At 44.9% G+C, this 16254-nt stretch overlaps 1 protein-coding gene across 2 annotated transcripts in view; it reads left to right on the top strand.

Annotated features, from left to right (window-relative positions):
- The window catches only part of LOC104283874 (regucalcin), a 12341-nt gene extending 2029 nt beyond the window's left edge, over positions 1-10312 (top strand). Inside the window, exons 2-6 of one of the 2 annotated variants that reach the window (XM_009882107.1) lie at positions 1479-1661; positions 2962-3177; positions 4681-4816; positions 9363-9513; positions 10262-10312. In XM_009882107.1, coding sequence (XP_009880409.1) covers positions 1479-1661; positions 2962-3177; positions 4681-4816; positions 9363-9513; positions 10262-10312 — 737 coding nt within the window. The remainder of the gene's footprint in view (positions 1-1478; positions 1662-2961; positions 3178-4680; positions 4817-9362; positions 9514-10261) is intronic. The other variant, XM_009882109.1, reaches the window with a different exon arrangement.
- Positions 10313-16254: the final 5942 nt, after the last annotated feature.

The following is a 16254-nucleotide window of genomic DNA, read 5'->3' on the forward strand; positions in this document are numbered from 1 at the left end:
AGGCCCGGGGGCTGCCCGGGTGGAAGGGCTCCCGTGGGCCATGGCCCCAGCTGTTTCACTGAGAGAGTGGGGAATTGCCCTCCCACACTCTGTCGGCAAAGCCCCTGCTGCCCCACACTCTGTCGGCAAAGCCCCTGCTGCCAGGCAGAAAAGCGCTTTTATTGGCGTGGTTACCAGCAATCAAGAGAGCAGCAAAATTACTTCCTTTGGTGGGTGCCACGCACACCTCAACCTCTCCATGCTGGCACTGGAAGAAGTGACGTCCACTCGCCCAGCATAGATGAGCCCATACCACCACCAGTACGGTCACAGGGCTTTAGGTGAAAGAGTTGCTCAAGTTGAGCTTGCAATCAGGCGTGCAACTCGGGTGTTGGGGGAAGTAGCATTTGGATTTCTGGCGTGGTGGTACCACTGAAGGGGCTGCAAAGGGAAGGAGCATCCTGAGCCAAGTGCAAGCAGCCAGAAAGGAGTAGCTCGTCTTGGCAGCAGTAGTGGCTGGTGGCGGTTATAAGTGTTTGTGAAACTATTACCTAATTATATCTCTGCAAAGCTATAAATACAAGAAACGTTTTATTTTTAAATTAGAGAGTTGGCAATTAGTCCCATGCATAGTGTCCCAGGCTTTATTGCTCTGTTTAAAGTTATTATTCCTTATATTGTGTCTTATTGTAGGCTTTTACAGAATTGTTATCTTCACACTCATTTCTCTGTGTCTTTACTAATTCCTTTATAATAACCAACAATTGAGATTTTACTGCATAATAACTCAAATGAGTGTAAACTAACCATGGAGCATTTACTAATTTTCTGTTTTGCTTTAATTCTTGGAAAGCTCTGCCACTCCTTGGTGTGTTTTTGGTGCTGCTGGAGGCATGTCTGAACTGCATAGCAGAGTGTGGTGCAGGGGGGGTGGCTCTCCTGCCCAGCGTGACCTGTCCCAGTGCAGAGATACTTTCTGTCTCCAGGAGTTACGACTGAACGGCCGTGCAGAGCTGATTTACCCAAGAGCTGGGCTAAACAAACACAGTTGCTCCAGAGCTCTTGTGGCAATCAATTTTTCCCCTGGGGGGGGGAACACACACAGTAACCTGTCGTAAAAAGTATACATGCCTGTATGTGTCTCCCTTTTTATGCTAGTTTGGTTTTTGTTTTTTTTTTTTTAAGCACCTAGCAGAACCAGGTGCTGGTAATGATTTTTGCTCCTGGGAGCATTGGTAATACTCGAGTTCCCTGAGTTGATGTCTCAAACCGGTGATTTGCTTCGTAGCCGCTTTCTGTATGCATTAAGTATGCCCTCTTCGCATGAAAGAATATATTTCTATGTATTTAAACATCAGTTTTGTTGGTAGAAAAATAGGTTGTTTCTCTTGCCTGTGGTCTTACTGAGTTCGCTGTGACTGCTCCTATGTCTAAAGTGGGCAGAAAAGAAATGTCTCCACATAGCACATAACCTCTTTTCCATTTCACCCTGTTTCTAGATGCTCCTGTGAGCTCGGTGGCTCTCCGTAAATCTGGGGATTATGTCATCACCCTGGGAACCAGGTTTGCTGCTTTGAAATGGAAAGAGCAGCTGGTAACCACGATTACTCATGTGGACAAGGATAAGCCAAACAACCGATTCAATGATGGAAAAGTGGATCCTGCAGGGCGGTATTTTGCAGGTATGCTGCAGGCGGTTCCTTCCTTCTGCTGCTGCGTTAGGTTTTGGTGACAACGTGCAGCGAACGATTGTAGATGCAGCAAGTGTTAGTTCGTAGTTAAATGGTGGGGACTTTATTGTTGTATTCAAGCCGAGTTTAATCCCATTTACAAGTCTATTTGTATCACCTGGAGACCATCTTATCAGGATTATTCTTTTAAAAAGAGGCCCACTGTTCAGAGCCAGCCTTTTTAAAAACACTGGCCTTGTGTCCTCCCTGTTGGCGTGCTTGTTTTGAATGCTGGCAGAGTGCCAACAGAAAATACTTTTCCAGCTAGAAATCTATGATATTGTGGGGTTTTTTCTTCATAAATCAGAATTTATAGATGGTGTTTCCAAAACCTATGTGACTGTTCAACCTGGAGAAGGCTCAGGGGGATCTTGTCCATGTATATAAGTACCTGATGGGGGATGGAGCAAAGAAGACAGAGCCCAGGTCTGCTCAGTGGTGCCCACTGCCAGGACCAGAGGCAGTGGGCACAAACTGAAATTCAGGAAATTCTGTTTAAACATAAGAAAACTCTTTTACTAAGGATGATCAAACAGTGGAACAGGTTGCCTAGAAAGGCTGTGGAGTCTCCATCTGTGATCTTCAAGACACAATGCTGGCCTGGGCCACCTGTGGTGGCTGACCTTGCTTTGAGCGAGGGTGGGCCCGGCTGATCTTCAGAAGTGCCCTCCAGCCTCAGCTATCTCATGATCCTGTCCTCCTGGTTTTTAAAATGCTATTCTGTGCATCTGCCCTGTAGTTGGGTCCCCAGACTTACCTTAACTTGCTTTTTTTACCCAGCCTCTCAAGAACTAGTATCAGCTGCCAACTTCAAGTCACAATTATGAGATTTGGGGTTGAAAAGGCTTTAGTAAGATTCGTTCTGAGGGAGGAGGAATTTTTTTTTCCAGTCTGTCTGCTATACATGACATTAGGATTTATTGGAAGTTAAATGCCGATCAGGCCTTCCTTAATATTTGAGTGACTGAATAAAATGTTTAGCAGAAATCACACTGCGCGCCATTTCTGTCACAGTTCAACAAAAAAAAAAACAAACCCAAAGGCTGTGTTTTGTCATCTTCTGCTAGAAACAAGCACTTTTGAAATCTACCTTTCTCTTTTAACTCGGTTTCTTCCCTGAATTTCTGAAGGCCCCACACTGCTCCCATCTGCTTTGGCAGTGTGGTCATATTCATTGTGAGGGGCTGCCACCAAACCTGGGGGGAGAGCCCATTTACTCTGAACCTGCTTTTTCCTCTTTGGCTCTGCACAGGTACGATGGCTGAGGAGATTCGACCTGCCGTGCTGGAAAGACGCCAGGGCTCTCTGTATACACTCTTCTCTGACCTCTCAGTGGTGAAGCACTTTGATCAGGTGGACATTTCTAACGGGCTGGACTGGTCGTTGGATCACAAAACCTTCTTTTACATTGACAGTTTGTCCTACTCAGTGGATGCCTTTGATTATGAACTCCAAACTGGAAAAATTGGTATGAATTGTGGTACTCTAAAGTAATTGTTTGTGACTAAAGATTGTGATGTTTGTTTCCGTTCTGGTTATTATGCAGAGATGGTCAGAGCTTTGGGAGCGCTTCTTCAGAAACCTCCTTGGAACAAAACAACAGAAGCCATATTAACATCCTTCTGTGCCTGTCTAGGCTCCTAGCTCAAACTAGTCAGAGGCTGTCGGTAATGTTATAAAGTATTTAAATTGCATGGCAGAGTTTGAGTAGTAATTTGGACTAGTGTTACTAAACACAATGCATATCTGATCTTCCTGTGTAAAAGGGGCTAAGTGTTTCTTGTATGGCTAGATTTCTGTGGCTGCGTGTTTCTTATTACTGACAGCATAGGCAAAGTAACAAAACCGCTGCTAGCTTCTCTAGGTTTTTTTTCATCCTGTTTTGTTTTCTAAAGTATAAGCTCTTAGATGAAGATTTTGCAGACAGAGCTAAGCAACAATTGGAAAGCAGTAACTCAAAACTCTTCTTCCTTCATTTATTTAAAACAAAACAAAACAAAACAACCGCTTAAGGGCTTCTACAAGCTTGGGCAAAAGAAAAATTCCGGTGACTTGGACTAATAATTTGCTTTTGAGTACATGGACTGCAGTGTTTTGCTTTAAAAGAACCCAGTCAATTTGATATTTAGTTTTAAAACTGTAAATTTAAAGTCTTTTTAGGTGTAGCATCTTGTCCCAATGCCTCTCTGCTATGGCTTACAATTGAATTTTTCTTTAGGAAATAGGGTGGTTCTCTCTCTCTCACCCACACTCACTCCCTCTCTTTCTGTGGGCAGTCTGACAATCCCCAGGAGCACAAAGGAAACTCATTAAAAATATTGCTACATATGAGAAACATTGAAGTTGTCAGAGCATAAAATAAACAATGTTGGAAAGTTGGTTTTAGTTTTCTGTAATAACAGTGGATAAACGTTCAGATAGAGTTGTTTGTTTTTAGGTTGACAGTATCCCTTTGAAGTTGATGCTTTTCCTAACTCTATGTTTATATAAACTCTCAGTTTTTATATCTGAAGGTCAGTTTTGTGTTGGAACAGTGATTATTGGCATGTTCCAGCAATCTGTTTGAAAAGTCTCCAGTTCTCTGACTGGAAGTGACCCATACTTGAAATGAGCCAAAATGCTTTTAGAACAATTAATTTTCTGAATATATCTGTAACATTAATTTATTCAATTATTACTTTAATATTGTAAGTAAGGGAGCATGAGTGGTGCACTAGAAAAGAACACCAGAGAAAAGGATTATACTTTTAATGGATAGAAACTGATCCTACAGGCTTTCACACTGAGAAATAACTGTCTCAGGAAACAAACAGGGCAGCAGGCACGATCTATTTCTTTCATACCAAAGAACTCAGGGCTTCAGCCCAGCTTTTGAAAATAATAGGATGAATAATAACTCTGCTGGGCTGTGACTGATAAAAATTTTAACAACTGTCTCACTTAGTTTTGCTGTGTATTTTCTGCCCTGCAGGCAACCGTAGGAGTATATACAAACTGGAAAAAGAGGAAAGCATTCCTGATGGGATGTGCATTGATACAGAAGGCAAACTCTGGGTAGCTTGTTATGACGGTGGGAGAGTGATTCGTCTTGACCCTGAGACGGGTAAGTTCTTGCAAAGGGTGGAGTGGACTTTTCTGTGTTCAAAAAAAAAAAAAAGAAGAAACAAAAGCCAAGAATGAGAGGGGTTTTTTTAGCCCCTCACAGAAATGGTATATCTGCTCCTTTTTAAAACATCCTTTTTTTTTTTTTTTTAAAGCAATTACATGTCCCTGCACTCACAAGTTAGCTTTGTAAATAAGTCTCCTTTGTTCCCAGCTTTTGTTGTGTTGGAAAAGGTAAAGTTGTGAGGATATTACCATCATACTTGCGAATTGTTTGAGTTAGCATCCTCTTGCATCCTCCAAACTTAAGATCAGTGTTTACCTTATTAATAAATGATGTGGAAGAAAATGAATAAACCATGAGATGACTTAAGCTATTTTTTTTGTCTTGTTTCTTCAGCACAGTGTTTTGGGCAGCCCACTGAGGTTAATACAAGTCCCACATGACACTGATGCCAGCAACATTTTTTTTGTTGTTGAAAATTATTTACACGATAAATTTTGCAATTGAAATAATAAAAAATATTTAATGAATTCCACAGCATTTTATCGTTCCCATATAACATCTTGGGTGTGCCCATTGTCTGAGCCTGTCATTCATTGCTGCTCTCATTTGGACTTTGGTGGTCTGCCAGGCATGATTTAGTCTGAGTAAAAGTCACGTGTAAAGCATTTCAGAGAGACTGAACCAAACGCTCTGCAAGGGCCCAGTGGGTGAGAATGGGGGCATGATTTTGACAGATCCCAGACTGCACAGGTTTGCATAATGCAGCATAGGAGCAGCTGCACTGGTTTGCATCTGGGGTCTCTTGAACCCAGGTCCAGCCCTAACAGAAATCTAGGGGTTTTGTGGGGCTGCAGATGCAGGGATGCAGGCGTCCCTTGACACATGCCGCCTCCACAGCGCGCAGCAGACCCTGGTGCACACGTGCACCATGTGGGTCAGGTTGCAGCCTCTCTTCTGACTCTGTTGGAACCTCTTACTTGAAGCTCAAGCTGTGCTTTTCACCTCACCTTTCGATATGTACCCATCCAAGATCTTGCCAACCTGTTGAGCTTCCTCCTGTCCTGCAGAGTCTCTACGCCAACCCTAGGAGGAGGAAGCTCCAGCTGGGAGATCCCAGCAGCTCTGGGACCTGTTTTGGTCGCACATCCTCCCCTTTTGGTGGACAGCGCACTCCTTCGTGACCTCCGCCAGCCCTTTGAATACCCTTCTGGAGCAGTAGCCTCTACCATTTTTCCTCTCTGGTTCTCTGTTGCTACCTTTTTTCTCCCTGGCCTTCACCTTCTTCCTTAGAGGAAAGCTAATGGGAATATTGTCCATAAGCAGATGCATAGGGAGACTGTGAGAAAAGGGAAAGCAGAGTACGTATCCCTAATGCATTTCCAGCCTCCAACTACGCTGAGCTCAGGGTATTTCAGAACTGGATGCAATTTTGGTGTATTGGTAGCTGCCAGTGGATTTCTCCCCTCGCCCATGTAAAACTCCCAGCACCCACAGCGAACCGTAGCAAGAAGTTTCACAGGTGAAGTGTCCATGTCAAAAAGAGCCACCTTCTTTGTGAATATTTCATGCTTATATGCCCTCTCTGCGCGATTGTTTTAAAGTAATATCTGAGATCTGCAATTTTTTGAATTCTGAGTGAATTGTAACTCTTTAGGGAGAGGACCCGGACAGGTTTGAAGATAACTCTATGAAAGCCTCTCTTTTGATGCACAGTAGCTATTAAGTGTGGCATGAATGACTGTCAGCCAGTTGCAGATACATCCAGTGATAAAGAGCTTATCTAAAGCACGTGAGGGGGATTTTCAGGTTTCACTGATAGCAAAGCTTGGACTGCATTTTTAGGGAGATGGGCGAGGAAACTTGTTTATTTGGCATCTCTTTTAAATGAAGGTTTTGAGGTTCAGAATGAAACAGCTTTTCAGGACTAGGCTTCTTTAGCCAAGGCAGCTGCTGCCTTTAGATTCGGGATATGCTACAGGGAAAGGTTTGTGATGACTAATCCCACTGGGTGTGCATAGGGCTTGAAAAGGATGTCTAACTTATGCATTGCCAAATCTTGTCATACCTTCCGGTCACTTAGGGACCTGCTAGTTTTATGCAATCGTGCCATTTAATTAGGATCTAAATATTTTACAGTTCTTCTTAATGAATGTATTTTATATCCTTTGATTGTACAGGATCTAAAAGATCTGCTAAGTTTCTGTCTTCTACAGATACCAAACATAGGTGAACACTTCAGGTGGATTTCAAAGCATCCAGGTGCAGATTTACTTGCATCTCCAGGAAGACGTTGCTCATCTTAGAGCTTTGTAAACAGTATCTTCCAGGCCGTTATCTGCTGACACCACTCTGCAAGTACTGTCAGGGTCTCCTCTTGTCTCTGGAGCTTATGCCCTCCTACGGTGCATGTTTTTTCCCTTTGAATGCCCTTCCCACTCATTTTCTCCCTGACTTGGTGTCAGCCAATTTCGAGGGTGGCCTCTGGAGCATTTTATAAGCCACCGTGTAGCCATGTAATCCTTCCACTGCCAGCTGACTGGATAACCACAAAGTGCTACAAGAGCCAGTTGGCAGGAACGTTGTCTTGAGACTCATTGGTCCTTGTCGCTCCCAGGCAACAGACAGGACTTCTCTCTCAATTTTCTAGATATTTTGAAAAATCTGCTCTTCTCAGGGAAGTAACAGGCAACCAGATATGCAAATAATCTCTGACAATCTAAATGCCATTGCATTGATTCTTTTTTTTTTTCTTTCTCATTTTGATTTTTACTTTGGCCATTGTGGGTCAAAGTGTGTGCCAAATAAGCTTATTATACAGCATCAGGAATCCCAGAGTGCTGAAACTTCCCTGGCTGTTACATACAAGAGGCTCTTTCATCACTGCTCACTTGCTGTTTTTTTATTTATTTTGGGATTAAAAGACAGTTTAAAAGTATCCAGCCCTCATGTGAGGGTTTTTGGTGAAACAAAGGCAATTCCCTCTCAGTCCTTTATTTTGGATGTACTGATCACATCCATACTAGCAAGTAAAACGGATCACAAAACATCCTTTAGTCTTGCACCATATTGGCATATCGTAGCTTATTTTGCACAGCCAGGCTGTCTTCCCACACCAGAACAAAGCCCAAAGTGTCTCTGGGGAGCAGCATACCCAACTAGGCGGGCGAAAATCATGCCAGGACTGCAACAGCTTAATAGTGTGGCTCTGCTTTTGCCTGTGCCTATGCCCTGGTTAGTATTGTGGTACAGGTGAAGCCGTTTGGTCTGTGCTTTTGTCAGTTCATTGCAGTGCTTGAAGGGACCAAGGTGGAGTTTGTTGGGAGAGGGAAAATATCTTAGAGCGTGTCCTGTGCAGCCTGCTGTAGGTGACCCTGCTTTGGCAGGGGGGTTGGACTAGATGATCTCCAGAGGTCCCTTCCAACCCTGACCATTCTGTGATTCTGTGAAGAGGGAAGATGGGTGCTTGCTTTGATAAGCACCTCCCAGGAAGTGGTGCCCCACTCTAAAATTGAATAAAAACTTCTCATAGATGTTAAAAAGTGGAGAGTTTCGTCTGCTTCTTTTCCTTGTAGGGTTCCCAACATCGTAGTTACTCTCCTGATTTCGCCACATCGCTAAACACTTAGTTACTATAAGGGGACCAAGCCCTTCACACATGCAACTGAGCGGTGCGGGGAATCACATATTTTGTAAGGAGATTCATGTGCTTTAGCGTATTTCCAGAAAGAGAGATTTGGTTGTTGCTAGATAAAATAGGCAGGGTGGGTAATAAGCACTTACTGCCCAGAATTAGGAGGAATTTTATAAAAACCTGCTGTAAGGTGTCTCAACAGTCTTCTGGTTAAGGCTGTAGGCAATCTGTTCACTACTGTCATTCAGATGCTAGCTATTTGTTGGTATAATAAATGCATAATATTATTTATGGTAGCTCTAAGTTTCTTGTAAACTTCAGACGTGTCCCATGATCCCTATTTTATGCCAGCTTGATTTGAAAGGCTATTGAAATTTCAGGAAAAACTTCCAGGAATTAATCTTCCTTAACTGCAGGCAGTAGAGGTGTAGCACGAGGTACGCCTCAGTAGAGGTGCACGAGGTCTGCTCGCTCCAGGCTTCCTTTGTAGTTAAAAGTAGGGAAGTCAGCAGGTCTAGGGCGTGTTCATGTGACCTATTTTAGGGAGGAATTACATCCCATTTCCATTGAGTGCATGGGCAGCCTAGATGATGAGCTCAGATACAGATGTCTGTGCTGTGGATGTTAGCATTTAATTAGACAACAGGCTGGGATTGAGGGTGGGATTTGTTTGTGATAACTGAGACTGAAACTTGTCAAGTGATACGTCGCAACAATGCGGCTTACAGAAGTCTGGTTTCTCCCCGTCACAGCGCTCATCGGTATGCGGTAACTCGGTGTGAGACCTCCCCCTGCCCTGGTACCCGCTTTTGTCAAACGCCTGGCTCCGTGCTGGTTATTTGCCATAATTTGTTTAAAATTCTTGTTGTAAGTAGACGACCAGGAAACAGTGTGCATGTTTTTCTCCAGGAAGAAGACTCCAGACTGTGAAACTTCCTGTTGACAAGACAACTTCCTGCTGTTTTGGAGGAAAGGATTATTCAGAAATGTATGTGACTTCTGCCAGTGATGGGATGGATAAAGATTGGCTTTCACGGCAGCCGCAGGCTGGTGGGGTCTTCAAGGTGAATAATTCTTTTTCCTTTCATTTTAGAGGGCCATTTTTTTCCCATCTGCATTTAGGTAGCAGAACAGTTGGAGTGGTGGGAAGCACGAAAAGAGTGGTTGTTAAAATATCTGTCATATATGCTAAGGTATTGTTCGTATTTTTGGCTCTTGTTGCAGGACGAGAAAGTTAAATGCCTTTAGAGGTTTGAAAATACTTTTGGGTTTAAAAATTGTAACAATGCTGATACTGCAAATTTTCTATGCCGTCAGCTCTTTCTACTGCTCCCCTTCCCAACACAGTTCAAGTTTTCTATTTATTGTGGAAAGAATGTGTAAATACTTCTGTGTCTTAATCAATGGCAGACAGAAGCATCTGCTTTTATTTGCTTTCTAGTTAGTTATAACTAAATTATCTCTTAAATTTCATCACCTTGGGATTGTTTTAAAGCCCCGCTCTTCAATATAGCTGCATACCAAAGGTTACGCTGTGAACTGTGGAATTAAGGCTCAGTAGTATGTGAGAAGAGGCTTTTTGGGAATGGACTCTGGCCTGCCATTGCTGAGCTTTAGAGAAAGAGCACAGATTGAAGTTCCTAGCTGTGATGAGCTGCTGTATACAAAATATAGTAGGATATCAAGTTGGAGGACATAGTCCTTTTCTCCATTAAAGTACGTCTGCTTATGACAGAAAAGAAAATGTCTGATAGTGATGAATTATTGCACTTATCTTTTGTCTTTTTTTTCCCTTCTTCTCTTTTTTAATAGATAACTGGGTTAGGGGTGAAAGGAGTCCCACCTTATCCATTTGCAGGTTAAATACACGCTCTTCAGAATGGATTAGAGAGGACTGACGTAAGCAAGACAAATTGGAAGATCTTTTTCTGGTGCTCAGCATCTTTTGCTTTGAAACCATAACACAATTATAATATCTCATCAGGAAAGGGTGAAAAACTACTGAAATACATGGAATATTTTAAAAGTGTTCCTTTTTTTTTCCTTGAAAACTCTTTTTTTCCTTTTAAACTCTATTACTTTAAATATCTGATGGTGCTTTTTCTGTTGTGCTAAAAAGATTCTCACCTTAATAAACTACTGAATATTTTAACTTTCTTTTATGATTAAATAATGTTTTAATATCCTTTCTTTTTATTGTTTATTCTCCCGTCTCACTTGCAACTTATGCTATATTGATTTATTGATTAAATTACTTGTAGTGTCTCTTCTCCGTGTTTTTAAAGGTTCTCAAAATATCTATTTGTGGTCCTACCGCTGCTTTAACTGGAACTTCATTTGTCCCATGATGTTCTCGACAACTGAAACATTAATACCTATTACTGTGGGTCTGCAGCTTCCTTTTTACATTACATTTTTAAGGCCTCAGCTGTGGTTGCGCTTAAATGAACTCTGATCGGCTGGAGCTGATCATCATCTCTCCCCACCGCATGTCATTATGTTGCTCATTTTGTTAAATATAAACCCAAATTTTTGGGATCAAGAACTGTATCTTTGTCCATCCTCTGAAGATCTCAGCCTGTTCTGGGGAGATCCACAGTGACAGGAAAGCCTCAGGTGTTCTTGGCCGTTAGTCTTTAAAACACCACCTGCACGTACTTCCTGCAGAACCAAACTCCCCCAGAGCAGCCAGAGGGGCCTGCATGCCCAAATGGCCACTGCGTCTACAAATGTGTAGGAAAGGAAAGTTTTATTGGTTTTTTTTTTTTTTTTTTGCAGTGCCTGTTTGAGTGCGAGGTGGTGAAGGATGCTGGGGCTTGCTTTGAGTGTCCACCGTCCTTCAATTGCTTTGTTGAGGTAGATCGTGAATGTGCCAAATTTAGGGCTCTGATCTTAGTGAAGTCATGAACTGGGTGATAACTGCAGCTCAGGAACCGTGCTGTAGGGCTGCTGTGGTTGATTGCTAATGGGCCTTCAGAGATGCAGCAGAAAATAAGTAGGCATAAACACAAATAAGCTCCCTCTGCCATCGCTATCACCGTGCAGAGGTTCCTGTGCCATCAGGTTTTGTACTTTTGCTCACCCTCACCCCACCGCGATGGCAGCAGGGTGATTGCCAGCACGACATGGGGCACCGGCTGATCCTTTTTTGTCGTTGCTGTGCTAGAAAGATATGGTCAAAGGTTATTTTGTCACCACTGGCCAAGAGGCACACAGGAGACATGGGGAAGATGTGGCCGACGGTGCCCCTCATCCTCTATGCCATGCATGGGCGGCCTGGGGCAGACATCTGGAGCACACAGGTCTTTGCGAGCGTGGGAGCAGGAACAGGTAAAAGAAGCTTCTGTAGAAACTTTACAGATAAATGCCACCTCCCCCTTCTGTAAGATCACTCGCTGGGCTTTGTCACGCTGGTTTCATGGGCACCACATGAGCAGGATGAGCCAAGTCTGCCAAGAGATTTGTATTTTTAATGTTACCGAAATGCCCTGGGAGTGTACCTCGCCGCAGCCTCCAGCGCGCAGGCTGTAGCTGCTTCCCGTGCCCCAGCCCCGAGGAGCCCAAACAGGTGCTGCCGGCGTATTTTGACTCGAGTCCCATGATGGAGCGCCGGATCTGGCAAACTGGAGCTGAGCGGTTGCCGGTTCCTTCAATTAGGAAGGCTTCTTGACTTTTTGTTTAATCCCTGGCTTATTAATGGCGCTCGCCTCTTTGATCAAAGAATTGCACTGATTTCAATTAGGGTTGAGCAAGAGCCCAGTGACAGGAAAGGCTGTATCAGGAGGAGCAGCTGCTGTGCCCTGAAGGATTTCTTCACCCTCGTGACCAAAATCTATAGTCATAGGTGAAGCGTATTTATTCCCGACCAAGCTGGAGAAAACTCAGGTAATCCTTTGCTGGCAAAATAGCTCTGCAGAAATAAAAGCAGGCGGCACTGACTGCCCGGGGACCTCCCGTTCTTCCCATCTCGAGCACCGGGGAGGGACCAGGCCCTTCCTACAAAAGGGTGAAGCCAGAAGATACGCCTTGGCTTCGCTTTGGGACAACACTGTGGAGTGGGGTATTGGTGGGGTGAGTAGCTACACCTATGCCTGCCTGGGGTTTTTAATGTCTTCATTAACTCTAACCGTGCCTGTTGTCGTCTCCAAGGGGGGGACAGCTGCAGAAGATGACTGTCTAGGTGAAGAGTGACTTCAAGAGATTGGGACGATCAAATCACACAGAAAGTCGAGTTTCTAGAGTAATGAAAGCTGGGGTGGACCCTCAAGGGGAATAAGCGACACAAGTGTAATTTGGGGAGCTGGGAAAAAAAGAGGGGGGTGACGGATTTACTAAATATTTGCAAAGCTACAGTAACAAACTCAGAGCTGTGGTCTGAGCACACGCCTGTAGGTAACAGAAGACAAATACGATTATTTGAATACCACATTAATATATGTGGTGCACTTGATACGCTCTCCCAATTACACTACTCTGATAAAAACCAGGGACTATAAAAAGAAGCGGCAGGAGTTGCAACACAGGTGACCAAAGCAGCAGGAAAGGAGAGAGGAAGCCACCCCAGAACGAGATGCTGCAGTGGGGCGTCAGCCAGAGGTACAGGGGTGCATGGCTGCCTTTGGCCAACTTCACTGTGAACTTCTGCTTTGCAACCCAGCAGTGTTAGAAACAAACGAGGTGCGCGGCTGCATCGCTCGTCCAGTGTCCACAAAGCCTTTGAGATGTGTCTCCTCCTAAAGTGACCGACCTCTAGAGAGGTAGGCATGGGGGGGGACGTTGAAATGGCGTGCCGAGGGTGGGAGATGTGGTACTTGTGCTGGTAGTCCAGAAGCTGGTGGGATAGGAGTAAGAGGTGGTGCAAAATGCGGTGGGGGCATCCCCAGAGCATTTGCAGCCACCTGAGTAAATCGGAGTAGACGTGGTCTGTAGCGTTTTCTCAGCTGCCATCCTGCCCAGCGCCGCCAACAATCCAGCATCCAAGCTGCTCGCCAGGAAAGCAGCACATGGGTTTTTTTTGTATTTTTAAATCACTTCGTCCCTCTGCCTGACTCAGTTTTACTGTGCCACAGCCCCTGGTGGGGATGTCAGTCAAGTCACCAGTAGCAAAGACCTGAATGAGAAATGTGGTTTTCTCCACCAAAATTCCTTTTGAAAAAATGCTTTGTGAAATATTTTGCAGAAAGAGAGATGACTTTTTTTCTTCTTCTGCACCTGAGAACCAGTTGCTTTTCTTTTTAAACGAAAGCGGTTAAAATGCTCTTAAACCGGAATTTTTCTTTTGAATACAGAGGGGTTTTGCTGAAACGAGACGGAGCCGCCAGCTCGGGCTGGGAGCCCGGGGAAGGCTGAGAAGGGTCCTCAAGGCGCCCACAACCACTTTGCCTGCAGCACAGCGACCTCGGCAGGAGTTCCACTTGGAAATATTACTGGCTTTTTTTTTTTTGCTAGAAATGTTTGAATTTGTCTCTGGCATAGGAGTGTAATTTTTTAATCTCCAAATTTGAATCAGAATGTGATGAGATAATACGAGGTCTGTCTCGGCTATTTGCTTATCTGGGAAAAAGGCTCATCCCGTGAATCATTTGGACATCAAGTTAAAATGTCCACTCAAGTCTTGCATGAGTAAAGAAATGCGTTGCTCTTGCACGCTGCTTTGGGGCTGATTCCTCACAGGTGGCTTCTGCCCTCGCAGAGTGCGGTGGGGGCAGTGACCACCAGCAGCAACCTGCCTCCCAGAGAGGTGCCCTGTCACCAAAACGCTGGTGGTGGCTCTGGCTCACTGTCCCCACAGCAAGCCTGCCCTTGTCCCCAGCTTGCCGGACCAGCCACCGGGGGACACCCGCCGTCACCTACCTCTGCTGAGCGGGGCTGGGTGGGAGAAGGCACTCGGCATCTTCCGCCTTCGCCTCCCACAGACCAAAGAAGGGCAGATGCCAAATAAAAGTCTTAAAAGCCAAGCAAGATGTCACCGTCCTGCAGCACGCGTGGCAATGGCCGAGGCGCCCCTGCCAAAGCCCTTCCCCGGGTGTGCTGTGGGCAGCAGCTCACAGCTCTCTGCCGAGATGGAGATGAGGCTTTGCGTATCGGAGGAGAGGAGCCCAGTGAGGAGAGCAGGTGACTTCGCACACAAGAAGGTTGTGGCACAGCTGGGAACAGGAGCCAAGTCTTAATGATGCTAATGTGCCTTAATCACAAGAATGTTTTTGTTTTTTTCCTTATCATTCAAAGTGACTTGTACTACAGAACCCTCCCCCGCATCTTTTATTAACCGCCCCTTTTTATCATCCAACATGTTCATTTGCCCCTAAATTTGGGAAGACCGGGCTAGCCCTCCGGGTGACTGAAATGGTGCAACCTCTCAGTTTCCCTCTCCCACTCATGACAATGAGGAAAAATACTGAGCAAGGATTTTTCCCTACCACATGTTCTGCTGCTGGCACTGCGAACCAGACCATTGAGAAGGGCTTTGGGCTGTGCCTCGTCATTCATGTGACTGCTGACTGAATATAAAACACAAAAGGTTACCTGCTCCCCGCAGATAACATCAACTATTGCACATTTTTAGTCGCCGCCGAAAACAGCAGCTGCTTTCATTGGACCAGCGCTGGAGAAGAGACACCGACCCAGGTCTTGCAATATTTTCCTCAGCAGGTGTGTTGTTGTGATGAACTGCGGAGTTTCGCATAGGTGTCCTCCAGCTTGGTATAAATATTCAGCTGTCTGATCGAGGGAAAAGGGTTCTTAAAATTCCGGGGCTTACATAGACAGTTGTTTCACTGTATGCACTTTAAAAGCTTTAGCTGTCTGCCTGCTTATCCAAAGCTTGAAATTAAAAATGAAATGATGTGTGCTCGCACGGGGGAGAGAGGGAGAGAAACAGCAAAGAAATCTTTTAAGGCCAGGCATTAGTTTGTATTTCACCTGTATCTTAAGGGTACTGAAATGACCAATTTTTGTCCAGATCGTTGGACAAGGGATGGGCACTGAGGATTTGGGAGGCTATTTTCAAATAGCTGCCAGAAAGAGGTTTTAGTTTTCAGAGCAAACTGGATGTTTTTACATTAGTTTTTCATTCCTACCAGGAAATTTTTCTTACAATCTCCAAATTCTGATAACTTTCAACAGCTCAACTTGGAAAACGTTTCGGTGACACCCGTCACCCCCTTGCTCTCTGTGAGGGGTTTGGGCACGAGTCCAGGAGGCTAAAATGCCAACAAAATGTTGCGGAGAGGATATAGGCAGGCTGAACGTGCTATTTTTTATCCTGGGGGATTTTGTTTGGGGGGAATACAGCAGGATTTGGTGCTTTCTGCTTGGAATTACTCTTTTTTTTTTTTTCCCCTGCACGCTCATCTCTGATGGGTCAGTGTCGCAGCAAGCAGGGTGCGAGGCGTCCCACAAAAAAGGTGGCAGGCAGCAGGGTGCCTGGGGAGTGACGAAGCCGGGGTGTTTCGAACAAGGCTTTTTGGGGTCATTTCCTCATTTTTGCCTCTGAGATGCTGTATTCTGTGAAACGCTGCTGCTGCGTAGCTCCGTGGGGTGCCGGCATAGAGGGTGCAGTAGGAGGTGGACCACCGGGCGCTGGGGGGACTGGGGGCTGTATCCCCGCCAGCTTGTGGGGACTCCTTTGGAAGGCAGTGCTGCCTCTTAGGGTTGGACGACTTTTTCTGTTAAAAGTCTCCATTTTCAGCTGCTTGTAAAAATTAGTGAAACCTCAGCCAGCAAGGCCCAAATCTTCCCTTCTCGTTGCCCTCTTCTTAAAAACAGGGGGGGAAGTTTGAGCCAAATTATTCAGCTCTTTGAAT

Source organism: Charadrius vociferus, unplaced genomic scaffold, assembly GCF_000708025.1.
Source record: "Charadrius vociferus isolate BGI_N301 unplaced genomic scaffold, ASM70802v2 scaffold273, whole genome shotgun sequence".
NCBI lineage: Eukaryota > Metazoa > Chordata > Aves > Charadriiformes > Charadriidae > Charadrius > Charadrius vociferus.